This window comes from Sorex araneus, chromosome 1, assembly GCF_027595985.1.
Source record: "Sorex araneus isolate mSorAra2 chromosome 1, mSorAra2.pri, whole genome shotgun sequence".
Lineage (NCBI taxonomy): Eukaryota > Metazoa > Chordata > Mammalia > Eulipotyphla > Soricidae > Sorex > Sorex araneus.
In genome coordinates, this window is record NC_073302.1 from 157,625,718 (window position 1) to 157,638,666 (window position 12,949).

Below are 12,949 nucleotides of genomic sequence, written 5' to 3' on the forward strand. Positions count from 1 at the left end.
TAGTGTGACTTCACTGAATGTATATTTAGTGAAGAGAGCATTTTCTAAGAGTCCTTTAAGCTAATTTTCCTCACCTGATTTTGAGAATTTTAATTAATTTTGAGAATTTATTTTGAGAATTAATCAGAACCTAAATAAAGAATAAAACCAAAATACAGGCATAAACAGGATGCTATTGTTCATTCCTTCCTATCCTTTAAGGCCTCATCTTCTAGGAAACCGTGTTTGCTTTTCCCAGCCCTATTGAAAGACATTTGCTTTTAAACCTGCTGTTTTGTTCCCTTCCCTGATGGACTAGATCACCTGAGTCTAGACCCAGCAGCCACTCTGCCTCCACACCTCTGTCAAGTTCTTCATCCAGTCTCCAGCCACAGGCTTCTCCTAACTTGGCATATCAGCCTATTTTTGCATTCACACACACACACACACACACACACACACACACACACACACACAACCACCCTCACCCCACCCCTCCAGCTTCTTCTTCCTCAACTTTTTATCTTGGATGTCACCTCTTGCACTCAGCTTTCCGCACCAAAGCTGGAATGGGACTTCTCTTATGCCTTCAAACACAATGTTTTTCTCCCCTTTTCCATTCTTATGCCAGTAAGTTATCGCTGTGTCTTTTTGTTCAGGGCTCCCAGTGGACTCTGATGACACAGGCAGTATGCTTTGCCACTTTCATTCTAATCCCACTATCAGTCACAGTTTGCTGGCACATAGCTGATACCTAGTCAGATTTGCTAAATGAGAATTAGCTAAATGCCATGAGCAGTCTTTACATTTCACTTTAAATATTTGTCATTCCCTCCCCCCACCCATTTCACTAAAGTGTTACTTTCAGGGCAGGGGATGTGGCTCAAATGGTAGAGCACCTACCTTGCATATTCACGGAGAGGCCCTTGACCCCAGCACCCACAACAACAAAAATAAAGACTTTTAAGAATTTTTTTAGGTTATTATCTGGGATTTTATAAGTTGTAGAAAATTTATACTGTAGAATTAGGAAAAAAACTAGGGGTCATCTGGTATAACCTTCTCTTCACACTTGGGTAAATTCAGGGGAATTGATTTACCAGAAGTAATATGTCTTGGACAGTTTTGAACTATTGCCCAAAACGTTGTAAATAAACCAGTGATTTTCAGCCTTTCTTAGACATAGCACATAGAGAAAACAAGAGCAGGCAGTGTGTTTGATGGTGCTTTGGAATACAGAGGAGAAAGGAAAGATAGCTGAGAGCAAGAGAAGTCCTCAGGGACTGCCTGGGACTGCCTGTTCTAGCCCCGCCTGCCACCAGTGAGGGTAGGAGGCCAACCTGGCGGTACACCAGTTACCTGCAAGGTGGACCAGCAGGTAGTGTGGCAGGATGGGACGCTTGGGGAAGGTCCCTGTAAGCTCCTGTAACCTCAGGATTTTTTGCTTAAGAAACCAAATGACTTTCTAATGGACAAATTTTTTTTTTTTTCGTGGGCGTGGGGAGTGTGTGTCATCTGACTGTGATGACTTAGGGATCACTCCTGGCGATACCTGGGGGTGCCGCATGAGGTGCTAGGTCAGCTACAGGGAGGCAAGCCCTAATCCTAAACTATCATTCTGGCCCTGCATGATTATTTTTAAAATTCTTTCTAATTGAATCACCATGAGATACAGTTACAAAGCTTTCATGATTGAGTTTCAGTCGTAAAATGAATGAACACCCATCCCTCCGCCAGTGTACATTTCCCACCTGACCACACCCCCTGCCTCTATAGTAGACAATTTCCTTCTTTCTCTCTATGATATTTTTTTTATAATTGAATCACAGTGAGGTACACAGAAAGTTTTTCATGATTGGGTTTCAGTCATATGATGTTCCAACACTCATCCCTTACCAGTATACATTTCCTACTACCAGTGTCCCCAGTTTCTCTTCAAACCTCCCCCCAATTGCCTCTATGGCAGGCTCTTTTCTTCTCTCTCTGTCTTTCTCTCTCACCCTTATGTTTCAATACTGAAAAGTTATCAGGTATATCCTTTTACCTACTTTCAACACTTAGTTCCTGTCCAAAATGATTTTTTTTCAATTGTTGTCATACTGTTCCCTTCTCTATCTGGGTGATACTTTGATGGCAATGAACATTGACCATTTTGTATTTTAGATTCTTTCCTTTTAAATAGAAACTTTTATAATATGTTTGTAATTTATATAAAATTTTAGTATAGATTTACCATGTTGGGAGGGCAAAAGGAAAATCGTGCTCAGTTGGTAGGAAAAGAAAATTAATCAAAGGTGCAAGGCAGGAAAATTTCCAGGAATTTCTGGAACTCGGTGGATGTCAGTGGTGTCAGGGAAAGCCATAGCCCCCAAGTTCTAGAGTGGGACCAGGTGGGCTCTGGAGTCTGCGTCATGATACCTTCTCTGGAGAATCCAAAGCAGAGCTGGGGCCGAAGCTGACATCTCTTTGTGGAGCATAGTAGGTGCTCATGTACTTAAATGATCCTAGAAACATGATCAGAGCCCGGAATATAGGAGGCAACCAAGGACCACAAACTTTCTGTTTCTTCCCTTTTCTAGCCACCCCAGAAAGGCTTCGTTTGACTGTACAAAAGTGAAAACTAAGTAGAATAATGCTCATGAGCTACTGACTCGTTATCCTAATCCAGACAATAGTACAAGCCATAAAGTACATTTGAGCTAATTCAAGCTTCATTTAATTTCACTGCTGCCTTGTCCTTGAAGAGTTTGTTGTACATGTGTGTGCTTTTTTTTTTTATATAGCCTAATCATTGTTCAAATCATTACAAGATGATTGAAAAAAGTAATGACTTTGAACATGATTTTCTATCACTTTTCTCCATTGGTACCCCTTCCTTCTGCTTCTGAAACACTGGCATCTGACCTCTGCTGCTGTCGGTCCAAAATGTTCCTTTTCCCTTCTAGTCCATTACTGTTTTCATTGGTTAAACTCTTCCTGTTCATCCCTCAAGACTCAAAAGATACTACTTTCTCCTTAGAGCTTCACCAGCATTCTGGTCAGAATCGTTTCTGTCTATTCTAGCCCTTGAGATGCTCAAAAATTGTTACTGGGTACTATTTTTATTAGTACGTAGGTGTAGTTGAAAAGTGTCTAATGGTGACCGGAGATACAAGTTCACTTTTGCTGAGCTGTTCCTGTACTCTCTCTTTGAATAGACCGCCCTCCTCATGTCCACCTTGGTACTCTGTGAAATGAGGAGCTGTGCTACGTAACTCCTTTCCCCAGGGGAATATAAATTGGGAAACATTCAAGCATCAGAAAAAACATGGAATTTTATCTCAGTCTCTCAGCATATACCTTGTCCCTTCTCTCCTGTCTCTTTCTGCTCCTTTGCATAGTTCACTTGGGTTTAAAATTGGAACAGTTTTGACTGAAAGGACTGAACACTTGTCTGGGGTAGAATTGCACTAGAGACCTCTCACTGTAGCCTGCCATTGATTGGCACTTTCAGGGAATAAAATACTGAAACTGCCAGGATTGTGGTGGTGTGGTTTGGGTTTAGTGTGATTTTTTTTTTTTTAGCAGCGTGCAGCTATTATAAAAATAGTTATTATCATGACAGAACTCTGCTTTGAAGAAAGTTGTCAATATCAGAACCTGCCAAGGAAAAAAATTCTTTGCAGAAAATTAGTGGATGCCCAGGTCTTAACATGTGATGATTTCTGTTGTTTTCTTTTTTGCGCCCCCCTTTTGTGTGTGTGGGGTCACACCAGAAATACTCAGGGGTTACTCCTGGCTGTGCTCAGGGGACCATAGGGGGTGCCAGGGATTGAACCCAGATTGACCACATGCAAAGCAAATGCCCTACCCATAATACTATCTTTTTAAAAATGTTTTTCAAAAATTTATATAATCATATAATTTGAATTGTCAATTTTATATGTTTGTAACTATATCCCATAATACTGTCTTTACGCCCTAATTTCCATTGTCTCTCCCTCCCTCCTTCCCTCTCTACCTACCTTCCTTCCTTCCTTCCTTCCTTCCTTCCTTCCTTCCTTCCTTCCTTCCTTCCTTCCTTCCTTCCTTCCTTCCTTCCTTCCTTCCTTCCTTCCTTCCCTCCCTCCCTCCCTCCCTCCCTCCTTCCTTCTTCCTTCCCTCCCTCCCTACCTCCCTCCCTCTCTCTGTGTTTCTCCTGACTTCAGAAATACTCTGGCTGGTCATCCATGTCAGTGATGGACTCACAGACTCTGGACTCATCCTCTTTAGCAGTGACTGAGATTCCCTGTCATAGCAGGGATCACCTTTGAAACATCTGTTACAGCATTATCTTGCCTTAGCAGTGTGTTACTTAGTAGCCCTGCACTTTTGGAACAGATGGTAGCTTCTCCAAGCCTCTGTGTCTCACGGGAAAACAGGAACTGTGTCTTGCTAGTATTTCGGGGAAGTGTGTGTATGGGGGCCAGGGGGTATCGGGGTACAATAATAGGAGATGATATTAAAGTCAAATAGAAATCAGTTGTTGGGTAGACTTGGAAAAAACCCATTTCAACTCACTGGACCACAAATCTGACCATTTTTTCCAACTGTTTCATAGTACTCGGCCCCCAGGTTCCTGTCTTCCAGTTAGATCTGGAGCAGAGTTAATTAAGTTCTTACCCTTTGGACCTTCCAGGACCACGTAGCCATGTAATGTGTCTGAATTTGGACACATTGTATTTTGGAAATTCATAGAATTTGAGATTGTTTTATTCAACTCCCGATCCTCTTAGAAGGAAGGAAGTGTAAACTTTGAGAATTTTGGCAACTAACCCAAACTCTGGACTAGAAATTACATACCTTGACTTTTGACCAGTTCTCTATTTGAATTTATTCACTTATTTTTCCACACTATCATTTGTTTGACAAAATTCTTGTTAAAATTAATACCACCGGGGCTGGAGTGATAGCACAGCAGGTAGGGCGTTTGCCTTGCACGAGGCTGACCTGGGTTTGATTCCCAGCATACCATATGGTCCCCTGAGCACCGCCAGGGGTAATTCCTGAGTGCAGAGCCAGGAGTGACCCCTGTGCATCATCGGGTGTGACCCAAAAAAGCAAAAAAGAAAAAGAAATTAATACCACCTTGAAAATTACTCCACATCATTTTTCCATAGTGCTCGATGTAGTGTGCTTACGATAAGAGGTCATTAGTACCACTCTTTGCTGTAGTACCCATTATAAATAAATTATTCACTGAGGTTTGTGCTATAATGGGACAAAGAAGAGGAGATGATTGCTTTTTAATTCCCAAGGCAACTATTGTTTCCGTGGATTATGTTATTCCACTTTACATTACTTCCAACTGAAGAAATTCATTATGGAAGGTACAGTTATGAACAATTATTTGTTTGTTTTTGGTGTGCATTGTATATACTTTTATTGGATATATAACTGGGAGGAGAATTGTTCAAGTATGTCTGATTTTAGCCTTTATAGCTTATGCCAGTTTTCAAAAATAGTGTAAGATTTACTCTCCCAGGGCCATTTAAAAGAATTGTACCTGTTCTAGATCTTTACCAGGGACTTAATTTTGGTATTTCTTAAACTTTTTTAATCCTTATTCTATTTATTTTCTTTTTCTTCGCTTTTTAAATGAATGGTGAATATACAATTTGTCAAATGCTTTCTCTGAGTCACCAGATATTGTTATTTGATTTTCTGTAAATATGACTTATATTGGTTCACCTTTGCACATTAAACTAAAAACTAAAAATTCCTGAGGAGCTCTAAATGTTTATATATCCTTGCATTGGCTTATTAATGTTTGTGAAAGAAGATATATTCTACTCAGGATTTGGTTTCAGTAGTTCTTTTGTATCAGAGAGATAGTACATAGGACAAATCGCTTGCCTTTCACCCGGACAGCTCTGATCCCTGGCACCCTATATGGTCCCCTGAACCCCACCAAAAGTGATTCCTGAGCACAGAACTAGGAGTAAACCCTGCGCACCCTCCCAGGTGGCCCAAATAATAAATAAATAAGAGAAAATAATGTTAAATTAATTCCATAAGGAGACTACTGGGTGTGACCCCAAACAAAAACAAAAAAAAATGTTCTTCTTAAAAGTGTGCATAGGAAAATAGCTAATTTTGGCATTTTTCTTATGGGAGGGCTTAATTTCTTTATTAGATGTAGGATGATTTGGATTTTTCTTATTTATTTATTTGTTCATAAGTGGATCGACATGGAGAGTATCATCTTAAGTGAAATGAGTCAGAAAAAGAGGGACAGACATAGAAAGATTGCGTGGACTATAGAGTAACAGAATAGGAGACTAACACCCAAGGATAGTAGAGATAAGTACCAGGAGGTTTGCTCCACAGCTTGGAAGCCGGCCTCACATGCTGGGGGAAAAACAGCTCAGAGTTTGCTAATTTTTGTGTTGTCAATTTTTTAAAGGAAATTTTTGTTTTCTAAAAATTTCAAAATATTCAGTTATGCCAAATCTGTATTTATAATAGGCTTATTATTTTTTAATTTTTTAAAATTTATTATTTTTTTTGAGCTGGATGTTTGGTAAATTTTTTTTTCAGTTTTTATTTTATTGAATCACCGTGAAAAAAAATGCAAAGCTTTCAGATTTAAGTCTCAGTCATATAATGATTGAACCCCCATCCCTTCACCAGTGCACATGTTCCACCACCAAGAACCTCAAAATACCCCCCTCCCACCCAGCCCCCACCTAAGTAGCTAATGCTCTTTACTTTATTCTCTCTATACTTTGAATGCATTCAATATTTCAATAGAGAACTCACTATTATTGTTTGGAATTTTCCCCCAACAATCAGGCCTGCTGAAAAGGCATCATTTAATAATTTATTTTCACTGCTGAGAATGAATACTCTATGAACTCTTTTGGATTTGTGATATTTTAGCTCAGTTTACAGTCTAGATGCATTACTGTAAGAAACCGCTCTGGGTGCCAAAATGGGTTAGAAGACGTCTCGGATCATAGTCTTTAGGAGCAGAGGGTCCCTATTTTTAAATTTTTATAGATTTTATTTTAATCCTTAATTTCATCACTATTCTTGCATCAGATTTCTTTACTCTTACTTTGCTAGGCTCTTCCTTTTCCCAGAAACCCAGATCACTCAAGTGCTTTCAAGTAATAGTAATTAGGCTTATTTTGAAGTCACATGCAGCCACAGGGAAGAAATAATATTGGAAGAAACTGAAGTTAAGTAAAGTTAGGAGACAGTTCAACTTGGAACAGATTTTCTTTTATTCCTTCAATAGTAAGATTTTTTCATGTTTTACTCTGATAACCCATTTACATGGAGTTTCTCATGGCTCTCCCCTGGTTTTTTGCTTTTTGTTTTTTCACCTTCATTACTAACTCTTTAACTGCTGTTTCCTATACTTTTCTTCATATCTTTTGTTTCCTAATGACTCCTAGCTCATGGTCCCCTAGTGTTTTGTAGCATCATTCTGTGTTTCTTTTCAGCCTCTCCTTAGTTCTCAGTTTAAACTCCCAAGAGACCCTTCAGTTTGGCCCAGTTTTAGGAAACTTCTATGTGAAGCCACTACTAAGATGGTAGATGGGTTATAAATTGGTTGTTCTTGACCAGGCAGATACTGTAAAAGGTGGTAGTTTCCCATAACCCAGAATGTCAATACCTTGGACTAATGGAGAGCTACCTTTGGATAATTTCCCTTAGACAGGGTCTGTGCAGATCGACTATGGTAGTTGACTGGTACAGGCAAGTTCCAGAAACAGTTCTTGTAAGTGTTGCAGCTCCTTGCCTCCTTTCCTTGCTCTCGTTAAATGGCAGTGAATACATGTTGATAAAACTCAAGTTGAGAATTTTCTATTATAAATCTCGTTAGATGTCATTCATCTTTAGCTGGAAAATTCATGTGCTACCACCCAATTTAGCACTGTGGGCAATTAGATATACAATACCTGTAGTTTTAAGATGGACAAATGGAAATTGTTGATTTTAATGTTAGCAATTTAAAGCACAAGCACGTACACACAAAGACCAGTTAATGAGAAATTCATGATGGTTACAGTTCAGGTTGTTTCTCTTTTTCCCTTATTGTATTGTTGTTTCCCAAATAAATTATGTGTGCTGCTAAGAATTCACTTTTCTGCAGTAGTACAGTTCCAGTTAAATGCAATGAAATCTTTCCCTCTGTGATATTTAAGTGGTAACAGTCTTAAATACCACAAAGCAATTTTTGCCTAATGAATTTCCACTTAAAGACTAAATTATAGCTATTACATAAAAAATCCCTCTGGTACAATAAGCAAAAATGCTCTTTGATTTTCTAGGGGAACTCAGAGAGAGTAATGATAATCACTGGACCAAACATGGGTGGAAAGAGCTCCTACATAAAACAAGTGGCCCTGATTACTATCATGGCTCAAATTGGCTCTTATGTTCCTGCAGAAGAAGCAACAATTGGAATTGTGGATGGCATTTTCACAAGGTAAAAAGTTCTGTTTTAAAAACATTTTGGAAAATAAACCAAGCCCATATTGTCACATGAATTTTCTTCTTATACAGGTACATTTGCATTCCAACTCTTTAGGTCTGGATATGTAGCTCGATGGTAGAATTCAGGCCTCAAGAAAAAAAAAAAGATCTCAGGCCTCACTTGTCTGAGACCCTGAGTTTGAATCCTAATACCACATACACACACAAAAGTAAAGTACTTAGAGCACTGAAGCTTAAGGAAATCATTTCAGCCTGAGTGTCAGTACCAGATGAGACAGGGGATCATTTTGCCCAGTATTCCTAAAATTTTGCTTAGTTATGGAGTTCTACTTTAAAGAAAAATTTATGCAAAAAAAATCAGTATTTCAGTGGATCAAAGCAGGACTGGAGAAATAGTTCAGCAGGTAAGACACTTGCTTTTCCTATGGTCAATTCAGCTGACCCCAGTTCCTCCAAGGCAACACATATGGTCCCCTGAGCACACAGAGTCATTCTTAAAGAATAACTCCCAACTGCAGAGGTAGAATAGGGGTAAAGTGCTTGCTTTGCACACGGCTAAGCCAAGTTCTACCCCCAGCATTACATGTCTCCAAGTATAGTAAGGAGTCATCCCTGAGCACTGCAGGGTGTGGCTCCTAGGCCCCAGAATAGGTACACAGGCAGATTCACTCTGGCTCAACCAGAGGTGGAAGGCTTGGAGTGATACTCTATGCAGAGTACAGGAAAAATTTAGTTTACCCTCCTTGCCTTACCAGAAGAACAGAACATACTAGAAAAGACACTGGCTTATAATAATTTATGTTCTTCCATGCAGATTACGCTCAATATAGAAGCCTGAATTCTGTGCCATATTTAGAATATTAAAATAAATCATGGTTTCACTAATTAGAGCTGTAGTTTAACTTAATTGTTCAGCTATTAGTATAAATACGACAATTCTTAAAGTATGATTTATATTACTTACATGCACACTTTTAAGAAAAAAAATTCAGTCTGTAAATAGGCTATTGCTTAATGTGTCTGAGGGTTTCTTTTGTAGGGGAGGGGGTCATATCCAGTGATATTCAGGGGTTACTCCTTGCTCTGCCCTCATGGATCAATCTTGGCAGGCTCAGGGGACCATATGGGATACCGGGGATCAAACTCTGGTTGGCTGTGTTCAAGGCAAAAGCCCTAACTGCTGTACCTGCTCTTCAGCCCCAGTGTCTAATTTATTATCCAACTTTGTATACCTTAAATATTTGACTCTGGAATCACATCAGACTTTATTACATGCTAATATTGATTTGAATGGACATTCAAGTACTTTCTTTAAAGTGTGCTTTTAACTTAAACATCAACAGGCCAAAGTATCTGATATTCTGTTGTTTTATAACCAAACAAATACTGTTTTGATGTTCACTTTATAAAATAACTCAACATAGAAAAATTAAAGAATCTTTTATTTTTATTGTAATTAATCTATTATGTAAAATACATATACTAGTTATTTTAGTTGCATTATTAGGGAGAGAGACATAAATTTAATTAAGAGAAAAAAAATAAAAGTTTTTTTTATTGAATCACCATGAGAAAAGTTACACAGCTTTCAGGCTTAAGTCTCTGTCATACAATGATCGAACACCCATCCCTTCACCAGTGCACATGTTCCACCACCAAGAATTCCAGTATATCTCCCATCTCACCCCCACCCCCCACCCCCTGCCTATGTGGCTGATGATTTTCACTTTACACTCTCTTTACTTTGATTACATTGAATGTTTCAACAGAAAACTCACTATTATTGTTTGGAATTTTCCCCCAACAATCAGACCTGCCGAAAAGGCATGATTTGATCATTTGTTTTCCATTGCTGAGAATAAAGAGCATATGAGGTTGCTTTGGATTTCTGGTATTTTACTAATTAAGTCCAGAGAAATTTCTGCCAGAAGTCACATCACTCCAAGCTCATACCTCTGTTTAGTGGGCTCTAAAAGATGGCGGTCTCCACACCGCAGCTGCCGCCGAAAGGAAAGGCTGAGAGAGAAAAACCTTTCCCCTCCTTGGGTGGCATGGGGCTATAGCTTAGTTCACAGTTTAGAAGCATTTCTGCAAGAAGCCGTTGGGTTCCAAAATTAGTTAGTGGGCCTCCGGGATCATGGTTGTTCAGGAGCAGAGCAGCCGTTCGCGTGGGAAGAATAAAAGTTTTAGAGGCAAAACTAATGAGCAATGTAGGGGAATAGATCTAGAGGAAAACCTTGTCAGAAGGCAGTAGCAGGAATGTTTCTAGATGCAAGTGATAGAAAAATAATAACAGTAGCCTTGCTCATAAAACAAGCAGGGTTAAGGGTGGTGGCTGTTTCTGGTGATTCGATGACTCTGCAATTTCATTTCCTTTCTTCTATAATTGTAGGATAGTTGCTATGACTCCAAACATCACACTCAAGATAAGATGGCCCTTATATTTCCATATCATAAGTTGAAACTCCAAATTAAGCATCATTGCTAAACCTGTGGCAAATCTCTGAGACAGGAATCTAACTGAATATCAGACCATGCTGGTGATAAACTCTCAGCCGGTTTCCTTCATAAAAATGGAATTACTCAGTGATACTTTCATCCTAGGGCTATTGTGTAGTTTAAATTAAATAATGCACATTCAACACTTCAACTGAGTCCTAGCATAGTTTTTCCCAAAAGGTTTTTAAAAAGCCATGTTCATGAAGCTGACCATTTAATTCCCAGAGATATGTTTAGCGTGAAAACCCCCAACTTTGGTCACTGAATTATTTTGGTATCTGCTCTAAAGCTCATGGCTGGTTATCCCATGCCACCATTATGTTGTATATTATTTGAAGAAATGAACTCCACTCCTTTTGGAGAAACACTCCAAGTTTTATACTGAACTTCGAATGTCAGTAGATCTTAATAATGTGAGGTCCAGTTCATTAGAAAGAAGTTATTTTTAGCTTTTGTTAATGTTTTTATTAATCTGAAACACACCTGGAGATATTGACTTCACGTATTATAAGGCTGATCCCAAGTGTAAAGTGTTAATTAGCAAGAAATCATTTGCTAAATTAAAAAATTAAGAAATATGGATTGTGAATATTTAAATACTAAAATTTATCAGCCTGTGCCTTATCTTTTTTTTCTTTTTGAGTCACACTCAGCGATGCTTAGAGGTTGCTCCTGGCTCTGTACTCAGGAATTACTCCTGGCACTGCTTGGGGGACCGTATGGGATGCCAGGGATTGAACCCGAGTCAGCCGTGTGCAAGGCAAACACCCTACCCGCTGTACTATCGCTCTGGCCCCTGGAGTAACTTTTTTTTTTTATTATTAATGAATCACCGTGAGGGTATAGATACAGATTTACATATTTTCATGTTTATGTTTCAGTTATACACTGCTTGAGTACTCATCCCTCCACCAGTGGTCTGCCATGAGTATTTGCAGGTCTATGCTGAGTATTTCATGAAAAATCATAGTATGGGACTGAAGCAAGAGCACAGCTGGTAGGGTGCTTGCCTTGCACATGGCCAACCTGGGTTCGATTCCCAGCATACCATATGGTCCCCCAAGAAAGCAAGGAGTAATTTCTGAGTTCAGAGCCAGGAGTAACCCCTGAGCATTGCTGGGTGTGACCCAAAAAGAAAAAGGAAAAAAAAAAAAAGAGAAGAAAAGACATAGTTTCTATTTGCCAGAGTTGTCCTTGCAGGAAGCAACTTTGAGGGAAGGGGTACCATCTCCCCTCAAAGAAGAGCCTTGCTAGCAGTGAATCCTCCAAGCTCATGTTCCTTAGCGTGGACACCTGTGGGGTGAGCCCAGCCCCCCTGTAGGATTTGAGGGCTGATACAAACCAGCATGATTGCCTCTTTTCACTACATAATGTCTCCACTGCATATTCCTTGCTTTTGGAACACTAGTATAGTTTTTGTAAAAGCTTCATATGACAGTCGTACCCCTTTTTGTAAAAAGAAAGAAAAAAATTTTAATTGGCATAAAGTCTTTGATGATCATACAATGAGATATGGTAATAAAATCCTTTCTCTCTGACTTGGGTTTTCTACCACCTTCTACCAGCTTCCATGAAACATTGTTTATTGGTGTAAATAAGATAAAATCACAAACTTGGCACATTTTTGAATGAGGCATTGGGATTCTCTAATGTCTTACTAGTACCCCCTGAATGTGACTAAATGTACTATGTGTGGGGACGGATGGAGGTTTTAGAGTTTAACTTTCAATAGAAGTTCACTGGTTTCCTAATCATGCCTTGTTGGTTTTATTTTCTTGGGGCCTTCATGGAAAAATGGTGCCACGGGAAAAAATTCAGTATTTTTACTGAAATGTATTATCCTTGGGCACAAATTCCACTTCCGTCACCAACAGCTGTGTCACCTTTGCCAAATTACTGGACTTATTGTCTTCATTTTCTCACCTATTAAATGGAAATAATGCTACTTAAATCCTAAACAACTATGATAATAAGGACTGCCTACCACATAGTAGATGTTTAGTAA

General features: G+C 39.1%; 1 protein-coding gene across 1 annotated transcript in view; it reads left to right on the forward strand.

Moving 5' to 3' along the window:
* MSH3 (mutS homolog 3) overlaps nucleotides 1-12,949 on the forward strand; it is a 173,184-nt gene that overhangs the window by 127,224 nt on the left and 33,011 nt on the right. Inside the window, exon 20 of the mRNA XM_055142873.1 lies at nucleotides 8,280-8,437. Within this exon, the coding sequence (XP_054998848.1) occupies nucleotides 8,280-8,437 (158 nt within the window). The remainder of the gene's footprint in view (nucleotides 1-8,279; nucleotides 8,438-12,949) is intronic.